Here is a 16,240-nt window from a genome sequence, read left to right as displayed (position 1 = left end):
GTGGGACTCGATCCCAGGACCCTGGGATCATGACCTGAGCCGAAGGCAGACGCTTAACGACTGAGCCACCCAGGCACCCCTAGATATTAAGGAAAGTTAGCTGCTCTTATTATTTCACATTTTCTATATAATAGCAGGGAAGAGCTCAGGCGTGCCCTAATTTTTTTTTTTTTTTCCCTAGGCTGCAGCTGCTTAGACCCCATTTCCTCCACCCCTCCCAAACTGAGCTCCGTTTTAAGGAATACCTTCCCCGACCAAGTTCCACAACTCTTGGGTTAGCCCCTCTGTCCTCCTCCAAACCCATTTAGTTTTATAAAAAATTCAGCAGTGCTTATTTTTTGTGTGGCTATTAATGTACAGTTACATTAATGTTCCTGGATGATTTGGATTTGGATCGCTTTCTCTCTGGATTACCTCCAGTATTTGCCCGTTCAATTGATGGTCAGCTAAAACATAGAGGAATTCTTGATATCTAGAATTTGGAAGAACATAGAAGGGCAAACTAGAAATAAGAATCCTATACCATCCTGCATCGGACAGTATGGTAAGAGAGGAGGATGAGACTGACGTGATAACCTGAGACAGTTGTCACAGGGTTTGTTAGTTACATGACATGCTGGTGTCACTTCATCACCTTAGTGACAGTTTAAAAAAAAAATAATTTAAATAGAGCACGTGCATGGTTGCCAATGTGGTATTATTTTGATTGCATCCTTTCCCGCACGTTAATGCAGTTTACCCCAAATCATTGGACTGTGTGTCTTCCTTAAATTAATGGCCAGTGAGGCATCAGTAAGTCAGCAAGAGCTTTCTTTTTTTAAAGATTTTTTTTTTTTTTTTTTTATGGGGCGCCTGGGTGGCTCAGTCGTTAAGTGTCTGCCTTCAGGTCAGGTCATGATCCCAGCATCCTGGGATAGAGCCCTGCATCGGGCTCCCTGCTCCACAGGAAGTCTGCTTCTCCCCTCTTCCACTCCCCCTGCTTGTGTTCCCTCTCTCGCTGTGTCTCTCTCTGTCAAATAAATAAATAAAACCTTTTTAAAAGAAAAAAAAGGGTTGCTTTTTTTTCCTTAAAAAAACTTTTTTTAAAATCTATTTTGAAAGAGAGAGCGCACATGCATGAGCAGGGCAGAGGGAGAGGGAGAGAGAGAATCCTCAAGCAGACTTGCTGCTGAGCGCAGAGCCCGAAGCAGGGCTGGATCCCAGGGCCTGGAGATCATGACCTGAGCCAAAATCAAGAGTCAGACACTTAACTGACTCAGCCACCCAGGTGCCCTGGCCAGCAAAGGTTTTTAAGGAAGAACCTTCCAGTAATCTCCTAAACACTTCCTGCTACTTCAGATAGTGGGACTCTGCAGGGATGCCAGCAAGGAACAGAGAAGGAACAGGGAAGACACTCTTTGATCCAGTATTAATAATGGAGTCCAAGTTTTCATATTACTTCAGATCAGCAAAATCTATAGGTAAGCAAGTTAAGGCAGACTGAACACTCATAAGTAACCTGTGTATGCTTAAACTCGCTTATGATTTGTATTTCCTTTTGAGGACAGTCCTAAAGATGAGCAAGATTTTTAAATGATTAAGATATTTACATTAGCGTGGCTCTTTCAATGACATATATATATAATCTCCAAAGGTGGAAGTTAGAGTTAAGAGTGCTTTTCATGTGAATATACTAAAACGAGGTTATCAACCATGGAGTGTTCAATATTCACACACAAAAAATATCTGGTGCATAGAATTCTTGCGCTCAGCAGATGAAGAGCAAAAGACTGCTATTATTGGTGGCTTCTTATTTACAGCCTTGTCAAAATTATGTGAAAATCTTTCTCAAGAACCAATCTAGAGAATCATCTTATGTAAAGTAGAGTGTGTGCCTAGGTCGCTCACACAGGTTAGGGCACAGCTATTTTGGTGCAGCCAGCCTAATATGTGGGGTTCCATGTAACTGGTACGCTCCCACCAGAAAGAGACGTCTTCAAGCAGATTTCTAGCAGCAAGGTTGGCATTTAAGATACATGTGACAACAAACTTCAAGGAGAGGACAAATCCACTCGTAATAAAAAGGCCATCAAGACTTAACTGTAAGAACTTCTCCAACTCAGAGAATATTTTCTTTCTACTAAGAAAACCACTTATACTCAGGTTTAATGTCCTAATTTAAGAAATGAAACCCTATGATCCAGCAATTGCCCTACTAGGTATTTACCCAAAGGATACAAAAATACAGAATCGAAGGGGTATAGTAACCCCAATGTTTATAGCAGCATTATCAACAATAGCCAAACTATGGAGAGAGCCCAAATGTCCATCGACTGATGAATGGATAAAGAAGATATATAGATATATAGATATATAGATATATAGATAGATAGATAGATATAGATAGATACAGATATATATATCTATATATATAGATATATATAAATACACACACACACACATACATACACACAATGGAATATTACTCACCCATCAAAAAGAAAGAAATCTTGCCATTTGCAATGATGTGGATGGAGCTAGAGTGTATTACACTAAGTGAAATAAGTCAGAAAGACAAATACTGTATGATCTCACTCATATGTGGAATTTAAGAAAGAAAACAGATGAACATATGGCAAAGGAGTGGGGGAAAGGAGAGGGAAACAAACCGTAAGTGACTCTTAATGGTAGAGAACAAACAGGGTTAATGGAGGGAGGGAGGTGGGGGATGGGCTAGATGCGTGATGGGGATTAAGGAGGGCATTTGTTGTGATGAGTACTGGGTGTTGTATGTTAGTGATGAATCACTGGATTCTACTCCTGAAACCAGTATTGCACTGTATGTTAACTAAAATTTAAAACAAAGAAATGGAAGACACTAAATTAATCTTTAATTTATATTCCACTTCTAGGTCTGTTTTCATTGTCCCTCTAATGCAAACTGTGTACCAAACACTACAAATCCTATATCTCATATATTGTCCACCAGACAATCTCACCAACCAAAAAGGTGATGATGGGATCTCATTTTGAAGCCAAAAGAGATAAACACATCAGTCATTTTCAGATAAGCATTAAAAATAATCCTTTAGGTTTCTCTGAAAATAGCAACATTATCTTAAGACAGAGCACAGTCACGGAGGGGATAAAGAACCCAAAACAAATGAAATCTTATACAAAACAAGAATTGAGTTTTTGTCCAGGATTACAGTGGTCCATAAATTAAAAAGACTTCTGTCAAATGTCAATTCCTAATTATATCTGTCTCCTGACCCATGACGTAGATTTAAACAGACCCATGGTTAATCTAAACAGATGCAGTGACCATACAACACCCAGTCTATTCATTTGCCTACAAAGTGGCAGAAACTCAACCTTGAATTAATAGGACTTAATTCTGCCTAAATCCCTAGTATAACTAATAAAATGCCACTTTCGATAAGATAAATGCCCAGATTTTTTTTTTAAAAACAATCCAACAATAGATCCTCTATCAAGGACAGATATCTTGCCCCTTAACAGTGTATTTATAATGAGAGCCAAAATAAAACGGTGCTTCAACCAGATTCTCATTTCCTAAATACCCCTTCAGTTCATAAGAAAAGCGTCATTCTAGATGAAAACTCCTCATTAGTCAACCTTGGTCTTATCTTAACCAGACATTCCTGCTTCGAATGAGGTCGTGAAGATACCACCCAGGTACTTGTCACGGCGTCTAGTACCCACACCTACCACTCTCTACAGGCTCACAATGCCTTTAAAAACCTTCCGTGCAACATTGAAAACCTTGTTATTTGTGTATTTGGAAGCAAGTCTGCTTATCATTCAGAAAAGTCCTTGTAACACTTCTTGTCTCTCTCCACCATCTCTCACTTTTTGAAAGACTTCAAGTAAGAGCAAGGCCTTGGCAACAAATTAATGTATCGCGTGATTCCATTTACATCTGTGCAGTGGAGTTTACCTGGTATCTTGCATATGGATCTAAAGTGTAGCCTGAGAAGCAGAACTCACCCACCCTCTTCATTATAAAAATAAAAACAGAATCTTGTATGGAATTGTCAAATCACTATGTTGTACACCTGAAACTAATATAACATCGTATGTTGACTCTACTTCAATAGTAATAAAAAAAAGTAAACACCTAGAATCTGCTAAAATCAGCATCTAATACTGACAAATGATATACATGTATCTTCATAATAATTTCACCTTGCAGGGAAAAGAAGATCCCAACAATACTGAAGTTCACTTCCTATTGCTCCTTCAGTTCTCTTATATTAATAATTTACAAATACCCTTTGTCAAATGCTTTACGTGCCAGGCTCTGGGTTCATCCAAAGATTTAAAAGATGACCAACTCATCATCTTTACAAACCAAAGCATACATGGATTAAAAATAATAAAATTGGACACAAATTCAGGTAACCATAACTAAACCCAGTGAAAAGAACATGGTCCACCTTTTGGAGGAATTGTCTAAAATGCCCCAGTCAGTGACAATTGTCCTTCTTCTCAGCAATGATACACCAGTTGCCATGATCATTCCCAGAGCTGAGAACATGCAGCTCTGCCACGTGCTCCTTCAGCAGGCCATAGAGCTCGCCTTCTCGAAACACATGGTAGTAGCGCATAAAGGCTCTGGAATCCAAAACGTTGGGCTGTTGGTCTTCGACAGAAATTGTCTCCTCTGGGTTCGAATCTGTGGAGTCAAGTGCAGAAATCCTTCTCAGGATTCTACTAGCAGAAGGGGGACCTTCTTCCACATCACCTGCATTCATGCCATTCTCACTAGTATTGGCGCCTTCCAGAAAATTCCCATCTCCATTTCTCCTAACTTCTCCTTGTTGGTCCCCACATAGATGTTTCATTGTGGCTGGTGCTCTCGGCCACTCCAGTTGCTTTTGAGACGTCTCCACAAACACATCTTCGTCTAAATTTTGCTCCCTTGTTGAAAATGGTTCTTGGGGACCTGAGTCTAAACTGGCGTGTGGGGAAGGCTGGATGGATATAGTGCTATGGGCCCAACCTTCTGTATTTTTCAAGGGTCTCACCCTTTCAATTTGTTTCCTCAGAGTTGATTCGTCCAAAGACCTAGAGAAAAACCAGGAGCGAAAAGATTTTCCTAACGTGTTAGAGAATCCATTTTCTTCCTCCCCTCCCTTAGAAATATCTGCACAACACATTCTAGCCATCAGTGGCTCATAGTCCAGGCTGTGGGATCGTTGTGAATGACACTGCTCTTGAAAACAAACAGAACAGCTACAGACAGGGCAGGGAGGATGGTAGGGATGGCTTCTTTCTGAATGTGCACACGGCTGCTTTCTCCCAGGTTGGCTGGAGTCTGCGAAAAGCCGGGAGCATAAGGCCCTGTTCCACGGAACAAGCACATCTTGCTTCTCAAAGTGCCGGTTCTTTTGTTCCATGGCCCACACATAAATCATCAGCTGGCCTCCGGGAACTAAGACCCTGGCCATTTCTTTTATTGCTCTGATTCTTCTTTGTTTTGTAGAAAAATGATGTATGACTGAAAAAGAAGAAACTAGATCTCAGTGTGTATACATATACGTAAACCGATGCACTCAGACATTAGTATATTCCATACAATAACGATGCAATTTCAACATGCAGGAAAGCCTCCTTATTTCCTACATGGCAGGATAGATGGTGGGAACAGCACAGCCTTGCTTTAGGGGAGACATAATTTTTGTCTCTGGCTCCTGTACTTTTTAGACAATTTGGGGCAATTATTTAACTTCTTTAGATTTCAGATTTCTTTGCCTATAATAAGACACTTAAATAATGTGTCCGTTCCAAATCCTCTTAATTCCCAAATCCTATGAAATTTGTTAACTAGAAGGATGATCAGTGTGAATTAATGAAATTTTCCTGGGAGCACTATGTTAGGTAAGTATTCCCTAGTAGAAAAACTATGAAATAATTCCTTGCTTTAATGAATGATTGGTACTTCTAAAGCACCAAAAGGTTAACACCACTAATCAATGTTAACAAAATTAATAAAGCAAATAGAAGTGGAGAAGAATGTTAAAGATTGTTTTTCTATTTAGATAATGCAACAAAGATAAGCCAGCCAAGCCCAAGTCCAAATAATTGCATATAATTTTTTAAAAAGTTAATATAAATATAATATTTAATATTTAATTTAATACAGAAGGTTGGGCTCATAGCACTATATCCATCCAGCCTTCCCCACATGCCAGTTTAGACTTAGGTCCCCAAGAACCATTTTCAGCAAGGGAGCAAAATTTAGACAAAGATGTGTTTGTGGAGACGTCTCAAAATTTAATATTAATATAAAGTGGTTGTGTATGTATTCTCAAAAAATCAACATATAAATCATTGTTTTACTTCTAATCCCTGCAAAGTTAAAGTGAGATTCAAGTAGGACTGCCTTTATCCAGCCTTAAGTGTGTTATTAGGCATATTTTAATCAAATAATATGTGGAAAGCGCCAGTCTATTAGTTCCGAGAGGAGTTTGATCACAGTTCTGTGTCAAGAGAAACTATCAGATCTCTTTCCACATGCAGGGGTAAGGCCCACCCCATGTCTCAGGTAGGAAATTGGTTCTAAGGGGAGTCTGGACACTACTGCTCAGGTATGAGTAGTGAGAGGAGAGATGGAGGGGAGGCTAGGACAGTTCCTATAACCCTCACCACAATCCAGCTGGTAGTGGTGTGTTAAGCAGATAAATCTCTAGTTTACCTGCCACAGAGACATAGCAAATATCTAACATGAGATTATTATGGAGATAAAGCTGTCAAAGGAAGATCATTCAACAGGCACATTTGGTCTTGTTCCCAATCAGGTTTTTGTTCCTATCAGCAGCACACACACCCTGGTGTCTCTTGCCCCGCCATGCAGCAGTGTGAGAAGCCAGAGAGGTATGATGAGGCTAAAATGGGTTTGAAGAACAGGAGCCCCATGTATTTTATCCTAGATCTGTTAGTAACTCACCTTGTGATCTTTGACCAATCACTTGACTTCACGTGGCCTCAGACTATTCCCCACTCCTATCCCCATAGGGCCCTTTATAATGGTCCATTTGAAAGCTTACATGTCTAGAGACAGAGTCTTGAGCTAAAAGGAGGCACAGAGGTCAGGAGGACAAAGACTTAAGATGATGCTAATGTTCATATCTAGGACTATTCATGGTTGTTCATATCTCCCATGACTTGCACCTAATTCACGCCAGAACTTCTGTGGGTGTATCTTGCAAATATGGTCAATCCTTATTATCTGTGAATACTGTATTTGCAAATTTTGCTACTTGCCAAAATATATTTGTACCCCCCCCAAAATAGCACTCTCCGTGTTTTTGTTGTCATTTGTTGACATGCACATGGTGGCAAAAAACTCCCATCATGCATGTTCCCAGCTGAGATCGAACCAGGTGACCCCTGCTTCCTTGGTTTGGCTTACCTCCTGTCAACAAGTGTCCTTTCATGGTCTATTTAGTGCCACGTTTTTTGCATTTTGTGCTTTTCGTGTGTGATTTTGCTGTTTAAAATGATCCCTGAGCATAGCGCCCAAGGGTTCCTAAGCGTAAGAAGGCTGGGCTATGTCTCAGAGAGAAAATAGATGTGTTACAGAAGCTTCGTTTGGGCTATTGGCATGAGCTCAAAATAAGTTTTCTTTAGGGGCACCTGAGTGGCTCAGTCAGTTGAGCATCTGACTCTTGATTTCTGCTCAGGTCATGATCTCGGGATTGTGGGATGGAGCCCTGCCTCAGGCTCTGTGCTGGGCCTGGAGTTTGCCTGGGATTCTCTCTCTCCCTCTGTCCCTCCCCCTCTCCCCCACGCTCTGAAAAAAAAAAAAATACATAAAAATTAAAAAATAAGTTGTCTTTAAACAGAGACACGGGCGCCCGGGTGGCTCAGATGGTTAAGCGTCTGCCTTTGGCTCAGGTCATGATCCCAGGATCCTGGGATCGAGTCCCGCTTTGGGCTCTCTGCTCCGCGGGAAGCCTACTTCTTCCTCTGCTTCTCTCTCTCTCTCTCTCTCTCTCTCTGTCTGTCTCTCATGAATAAATAAAATCTTTAAAAAAAAATAAATAGAAACACATGTAAAACAAGGCTGTGTATTAGCCAGTTGACAAAAACGCTGCAACCAGAGGCTCAGGGAAACCTAGTCCTGTAGTTCCCCTGGGAGCAATGGCTCCGTATTCACTAATGAAGTGTTCAAGAGACTTAATACAGTATAATTACTGTGAATAATGAGAGTTGACTATGTTCCTTTTGGGGGGCCAAAAAGGAAAAAAGCATCATTAAAACCAGACTAATACAATAATCTCTTTTTAGCAGATTCATAAGTCTTCAACATTCCAGGATTCTGGGCTTCAAAAGAAGTCTTTTTTAAAAGGAGGAAAGTCTTTATATGTATTTGTTAAACATTTGTTCTGTGATGATTCATTTTTAATAGCATAATATCACCCAAGAAATATCTCAATCTTTTATATTGCTGCTGCTGTTTTTTTTTTTTTTTTAAGATTTTATTTATTTATGTGCGAGAGAGAGCACTAGCAGGGGGAAAGGAAGAGGGCCAGGCAGACTCCTCACTGAGCAGGGAGCCCGCCAGGAGGCTAGATCCCAGGACCCCAAGGTCATGACCTGAGCTAACGTCAGACGCTTAGCCAACTGAGCCACCCAGGCACCCCTGTATTGTTTTATGTTTATATTTAACATGTAATACTAAGTAACCTTTAGGCCATATTTTTTGGGAAAAGTTTACAAATGAAGATTTCTTCATTATATAAAAAATGTATTTTAAAACATTCTAAATGGAGCCAAAATGGGATACGAAGATACATTTACATGAATTATCAATGTCAGGAAACTATATTGAATCTTTAAAGGATAAAAAAAAAATCCCCTTTTGTTTAAAAATCATAATCACAACCTAAAGGCAAAAATAGTACAATATAGGGATTCTATAGCAATGTATTCCTACTGAGACCCCAGAAAATAGGGAGGTTGAATTCAATTACTGGATTCTAGAACTAGATGGGAAGTTACACAAGATCTTTTTTTTTTTTTTAAGATTTTATTTATTTATTTGACAGAGAGAGACACAGCAAGAGAGGGAACACAAGCAGGGGGAGTGGGAGAGGGAGAAGCAGGCTTCCCGCAGAGCAGGGAGCCCGATGTGGGGCTCGATCCCAGGACCCTGGGATCATGACCTGAGCCGAAGGCAGACACTTAATGACTGAGCCCCCCAGGCGCCCCATCACAAGATCATCTTTAAAGTCCTGCTATATCTTGATATTTTATGATATATTGTTATGTAACTTTTCCAGTGTATAGGTCTCAAATCTCTATCTAAAAGCATTCAGAATCCATAGGTTTAGCATAAAGCAGAGCATTCCAACCTCAGCACTCCTGATATTTCGGACTAGATAATTCTTTGTTGTAGGGGGCCACCCACTAGGTGATAGTCGGTTGTACATTCACACATCCAGTTCAGCCAGCTGAAAATGTCTCCGGACAAGGACAAGTGTCCCCTAAGGCTGGCGGGGGCAACAACATAAACCCAAGCTGAGAACCATTGGCATAAAATAAATAGTTGATTGGCACTGTTTTAATATATTGCTAAATTTTCATAGAACTGTCAAGCTATTCCAAAAGTAAGTGGAAAGAGTGTTTCTTTTTCCAATCTGCCAGCAAAACATAATGAATGTATCATTAGGTATGATGCTTACCTTTCAAAGTATTATTATTAAGAGACATGGAAAAGCAAAAACTATATATTTCTTCATGTGAAGATTAGCAAAAAGTGTCAACATACAGATTTCTAAACAGGGAAGTAAATATAAATGGACCTAGGAGAGACAGACTATCAGAATTTTTCATAATATGGTTCTAAATGTGAAACCTAGCTGAAATGACCACATCACATTAATTTATAGTTACAGTTCCTAAAAATACACGGTGTGTTTCCACCTAAGGAAGCATTTTTCTTCAGAAGATGGCAACCAGGTGTGTTGCATTTCTTCTGCCGACAAGGCGTGAGACTTCTGTTGAAAGCCGAGAGAGACTTAGAGCATTTCCCAGGCGCAGGAAAGCCGGGCAGTCTCCCCCTGCCCCCAGTGGTGCCCCAGAGGCACAGCCTGGACGTGGGGAGCCTTGCAGACTCTAAAACTGATGTCAACGAACAAAAAGAGCAAAGAATACACTTCTCTGACCTCTCCGCGATTTCTCGTTCTTTCGGTAGAATGACCAACCCCGAAACTTTCTTTCCACTCAAGATTCAAAGCATTGTAATGAGTTGCTTGGTGTAACAGGAATCCCTCCTCTTCATGTTGAGGCCCCAAATGGACTTAACAGTTTCGACTGCAAATAAGTGGGGCTGTCGTAGAGCAGGTTTCCGTGGCAACCGTCTCCTGCCAGTCCCAAGGACTTTCACGGCTGTGGCATCGGGCCTACATCCCCTCGCTAAGCAGAGATATAGTCCCCATCTAAGGTCAAACAGATCGAGTCCTCATTTCCTTCAGGAGAGAGCAAATAGTCTTACTCTGTATTTTTATCTGACAATCAGTTTTGTATCTAGTCAATTTTATGTAGGATCCCCTTGCTTTGACGAAGCTCACTGGAGTCAAATAGATTAATCTTTTAAGTGTATTGGAGCAAATGATTTGCTGTGCAGAAGATTTTCCTCTTTGCGGAAAATTGCTGCAAGATTCCCTAGCGTATTTAAATAGGACTAACGGACTCGGTTTCAGAATTACGTGCATTGCGTAAGAGAGCCTTACCTGTGTCTATTTCAGGCATGGGGTTTTGTTTTTCTTTTCATTTGTGGCCTGTGTGTTTGTATGGGCACACTTGCTGGGAAAATAGCAACATAATCCCTAGACTTCAGAACAATCTTTGGCATTAAGAGAGCTGAGTGGCATGGCATTATAAAAACAACGCAGTCTGGGACCAGGTGGGGCCATCTTCCCTGGTGCCTTATGCATCAGTGAGCTGTAGGCTGCATGACACAGCCTGCCAGGTGACATTCAGTGCATCAGTTTTATAATGTCCTGCTAATAAAGGAACACTCGCCACCTAAAGCAAGTAATATGACTTCTAAAGTTCTACTTCACATTGGAAAAATCTGGCTTCATTTCAATATAACCAAGTAGAAAATATTCCAATGAGTAAAATTCCCTTAATGCTTTCTTACTCATAAGTAAAAGAACTGGGAATGAGTCATCGGAGAGAATACAATACCAACTGGAAGGCTTGACTAGTTATCACAATCCCAGGTACCACCACCAAGTACCTTTGAGATTAGTTCAGTAATCCAGTTGAAATATTTTTAATAAAAATTAGATCACATGAATCACATAGACATTTCTACAAAGAATGCACGTTGAGTTGTGAGAAGGGCCTCCACCATGTAATGTCATTCTCAAGGTGAAGAGCGAATGTGTGGCCAGAGGCTGCCTTACCTCCTATGGAGATGATAGCATCCAAGCCCTGGTCCCTAAAGGGGAGCTGAAGGTTGTCACATACCATGACTTCACATCCTCTGCTCCGGGCAATCTCTACCAACGGCCCACAGTAGTCACAGCCCAGGGTATACACCTGGCTGTTCACTTTAAGATACTTTCCAGTCCCACAACCTGTAAGAGAAAAACCTGTGTTACGCGCCGTCCTTTCTGGGAAAGTAGAACGCACAGTTTTTCTTATAACAAGCAATAGAAATAACTTTGTATTAACGAACTGAGACCAATGACAGCATGGCATGAAGGTATTCACAAAAGCCAAAGAAAAACCTCCAGAGGGCACTTACAGATTTTCACTTATAGGAGGAGAGGGAGAGGGATCGGGAAAAAGAAATTATATTTATCAAACATTTAATGAGGTCATGCCTGTAGGGGTGAGCACGCAAGCACCACCAGAGACTGTTAGCTGGCTCACGGCAGGAGAGGGGGGTTTCCTAGACCCCAGGAGTGATGCTCAGTCCTTTATAAAAGCTACCTTCACATACATATTTCATTATGCGAAGGTCTGTATGTGATGGCATTTATTCTCATATTATCTCTCCAGACATTTTTTAAAAGATTTTATTTATTTATTTGACAAGGAGAGAGAGAGCACAAGCAGGGGGAGTGGCCAGGCAGAGGCAGAGGGAGAAGCAGGCTCCCCGCAGAGCAGGGAGCCCAATGTAGGACTCGATCCCAGGACCCTGAGATCATGACCTGAGCCAAAGGCAGACACTTAACTGACTGAGCCACCAGGCGCCCCTCTCCCCAGACATTCTTACCACTCACTGGCTGTGTGAAACAAACTACTGCCCACCATTTTTCATTGGATATAAATAAATGAATGTATACAATAAAACATGCTTTTCAAAAATGTTGAATTTGAATGAAAAGGGAATTTCGGTATCTTTTCATCCAATCTATTGTCAGTTCTAGGTTTTAAATGATCTCTGTTGACTCAGTATGCAACTCTTCGAATTACTTTTTTCTTAAACAGACCATTTTTGACATTCATTTTCTGGTGGCAGAGACCCAAAGAATTCAATATTTACACAACCCAAAGATCTAGATCAATCGGATCTGATACTACAATGAAGAAGGAAGTAATAGGAGTGAGTAACCATCTTGAAACAAAGCCTTCTAGGATCTGGTACCTAGTATTATATTTGCACAGACATAGCAGCTAATTCCTTTTCCAGAAATATTTAAAGATATCATTAGAGCTGATATTTGTGCCTACTGGCATTAGCTCTAGATTTTTCTCCCTGAAAAAAAAATCTACCACTAATCAAGGACGTTTAGTTGGTTGCTTCGGAAATACGTCACAATGTTCTAATAACTCCCTCTTGATAGGCCATTCAAAATTATATGAGACACTAAAAGCATAATTAAAGTTCATCGATGCCAGCTGAGACAGTGGCGAGCCTGTGAATAAAAAAATAAGATTTCCAGTGTGATTATTTCAATGTAAATGATTGGGGTCTTAGAAATATTTTAGATCTCACAGCCATGGTTCCCAAGAATGCTTACGAGAAAAAGAAACCAATATTTGAGGGGAGTTATGGGGAAAATAGGAATCACAAAGTATTTAAAAATGGCAGTCCTGAGTATTTCAAAGATGATGGTCATAGTTGAAGAAAAAATAGTCTTGCAAATCCACTTGCTTTTTTAATTTTAATTGGCTCAGGGGATACATTTAAAAAAATGGAAAATTACCATAGAGAGACGAATAAGAACAGGTTCGTCATAGACTGCTGGTTATCGGTGGGGGGCGGGGGGTGGTGAAACAGGCAAAGGGGATCCAGAGCACACTTATCGTGATGAGCACTGAGCAATGTACAGAATGGTTGAATCACTACATTGTGCACCTGAAACTAATATAACACTGTCCATTAATGATGCTGGAATTTAAAAAGTAAAAAACAAGAAAGAAGAACAGGTTTGTGGACCATTCGAGCTAGAGGGAGGTGTTCAGAGGGCATCTGGCAGTACTGAAACCACTCGGGCCTTTTCAAATCTCAGCATCTCCTGAAAGGCTTCCAAGGCCCATGGCACCCTTGATTTATCCCATATTCATTATTTTTAAGCTTTTATTTATTTGTCAGAGAGAGAGCACAAGCAGGGGGAGGGGCAGAGGGAGAGGGAGAAGCAGACTCCCTGCTGAGCAGGGAGCTGGACATGGGGCTCAATCCCAGGACACTGAGATCCTGACCTGAGCCGGAGGCAGACGCTTAACCGACTGAGCCACCCAGGTGCGTCCCAATCCCATATTCATTTCTGATGACATTCAGTTTCAAGGATAGTGGTGGATCTCCCAAGTATGATGCCATTATTTATTTTCCAACTGCATACACTGAGATGCTAAAGAGGGGCAGATTCTATCCTAATGAGATGGGGAACACTGCCAAGCCTAGTGACCCCATTATCTTAAATGTGCAAGAAGCCTATCAGAACATTTTTGATATTGCAGCAAGCTCCAGCACACAACACTCATGCTGCTTTACAAAATCTCATTAAAGGATAACCTCTCGTAGTACTGAAGTGAGCAAACAGAAAGTGCCTGTAGGCTTCCATTCCCTCTTTTTTCCATTCTGCACCACACTCAGAGAAGAAAATAGATACTTGCCCCAATTCCACAAAATGTTTTGGTGCATGGTGGGCAAATGTTTGCTAGAAATAATTAATCTGTTTCCCCTTAAGTTTGTAGGAATTACATTTTTTAAATTAAGTTTTTGTTTTGTTGCTAAGACCGTTATCTGAAAGAGAATTCTCTTTTCCCATGGGAAAGAGAAGACTGTATAGCCTATTTATTTCCCATTTTATATACATTTCTTGAAACCAGAGATGAAGGGATATGTTTTATTCTGTAGGCATATTATGTGCCTACCACAAAGCAGAGGTTCTACATTTCCATTGACTCAGTGCAGGAATGGTAAATAGAGAATGACTTAGCAAATCAAATCTGACCACAGAGACTGGGAATAAGTACATACAGTGAAGAGGCAAAGGGAATCTTAATTATTGCAAAGTTCATTTTTATTATGTACACAAAAATGCAATTTTCAATACTACTGGGACAGACGGTTGTCTCTGATGTCGGGTAAAAAGGTAACCTTGCCCAAAAAGAATCGGGCTCTGGTCTTTTTCCTGCTTTCTAAACTAATCTAAATAAAGCTCTCAAACCCCAGAACACCCTCCATGCCGCATCTAATGTCCTTAGTGACAAGCCCATTTTAGGTAACGGCATTGCCATGACTGCACAGAGCCTAGCCTTTCCTGAGAGACTTGGGATTTCTGCTGTCTTTGAATCATGCAAGTTCTTTTCACTTAGGCTATAGTTCCTGCTCACTTAATTCTTGATACCTGCCCTGAAGACTTAGTTGTCATCAGGAACCCTTCACCCACACCTCAGCAAATCAGCTCAGCTGGGGAATGGGGTGAGGTGGTTAATAAAATTTTAATCAAATGAAAGTTGCACCACTTAAATAGTGAAAACAGCCTAGGAAATTACTGTATGGGCAACTGGAACCCGATTACCTCCAGATGTTTATTACTTATGCAAAGTTTTACTCATAATTAACTATAAATTGCTAATCTAATAACTAGTCAAGTTGCCAACATAACAATTGATTTTAGCGAAGTGGAAAAACTGGAAAGAAAAAATATTTCCTTTTGGAGATAGTCGTATTATCCTACTTTTTTTTTTTTTTTTAAGATTTTATTTATTTATTTGTTGGAGAGAGAGAGCACAAGCAGGGGAAGCTGCAGGCAGAGGGAGAAGAAGGATCCCCACTGAGCAGGGAGCCCGATGTGGGGCTCCATCCCAGGACCTTGGGATCATGACCTGAGCCGAAGGCAGCTGCTTAACTGACTGAGCCACCCAGGCATCCCTATCCTACTTTCTTTTCTTCTAATCTCCTTGGGCTTCTTTCTTTTCTTTTCATTTATTTTTTCTTTAACTTCATTTTTATTTTAAAATCTATCTCTAAGGATGCCTGGGTGGCTTAGTCAGTTGAGCATCCAACTCTTGGTTTCAGCTCAGCTCATGATCTCAGGGGATCGAGCCCCCCATTGGGCTCCATGCTGGGCTTGGAGTCTGCTTGGGATTCTATCTCTGCCCTTCTCCCTGCTCTCAATCTCTTTCTCCCTATACTGTCTCTCTCTCTAAAATAAATAAAATATTTTTAAAAACCCTATCTCTCATTGTGTAATCAAAATAGTACCATTCATTTATTGAGTAGTTAAAAAAATGTAAAAGCACAAAATTCGAAAGATACAAATGGGTAAAAAAAAATATTTACTAGATAAAGCTATGGAGTTGCACAGGGGCATCTAAAGAATATTATTTGCACCATAATTTGTAGGAGCGAGATAGAGCAGACAAAATGTATCTGTTAATAGGGTGCTATTATCAGAGAATGCCATGCAGGTTTTAATGTGAGGCAGCTGTGTAAGTACAAACATGGGATGATCACAATATATGAAAGGAAACAAAAGCTAGGTTTGTATAACATACCACCATTTGTGTAATCAAAAAAGGACAATCCACCCATATGCACACATATGTAAATGCTTATACTTGAAATATCTCAAGATTATACAAAAAGCTCATTGCCTCTGGCATGGGTTACTTGGTGCCGCAGGACGGGGATGGCATATTTTTCACTGTATACCCTTTGGTACCTTTGTTACTGAGCCACGTAAGTACATCAGCCAGCAAAACAATTTTAAGCAAGTGGTACTCCTCCTTTTTTTTATTTTTTGTTCGTATCCTTTCCTCA

At 40.5% G+C, this 16,240-nt stretch overlaps 1 protein-coding gene across 3 annotated transcripts in view; it reads right to left on the bottom strand.

Annotated features, from left to right (window-relative positions):
- Nucleotides 1-2,806: 2,806 nt before the first annotated feature.
- TRMT9B (tRNA methyltransferase 9B (putative)) overlaps nucleotides 2,807-16,240 on the bottom strand; it is a 60,274-nt gene continuing 46,840 nt past the window's right edge. For 2 of the 3 annotated variants that reach the window (XM_032413500.1, XM_032413499.1), the window contains exons 4-5: nucleotides 11,424-11,597; nucleotides 2,807-5,503 (exon numbers count right to left, since the gene is read on the bottom strand). In XM_032413500.1, the coding sequence (XP_032269391.1) occupies nucleotides 4,470-5,503; nucleotides 11,424-11,597 (1,208 nt within the window). In that variant the 3' untranslated portion in view covers nucleotides 2,807-4,469. Of the gene's footprint in view, nucleotides 5,504-11,423; nucleotides 11,598-16,240 lie in introns of those variants that run through there. The other variant, XM_032413501.1, reaches the window with a different exon arrangement.

The sequence above is a fragment of the Phoca vitulina genome, unplaced genomic scaffold (genome assembly GCF_004348235.1).
Source record: "Phoca vitulina isolate PV1807 unplaced genomic scaffold, GSC_HSeal_1.0 scaffold15, whole genome shotgun sequence".
NCBI lineage: Eukaryota > Metazoa > Chordata > Mammalia > Carnivora > Phocidae > Phoca > Phoca vitulina.
Note: the sequence above shows the minus strand (reverse complement) of the source record. Positions and strands in the feature narration are given on the sequence as shown.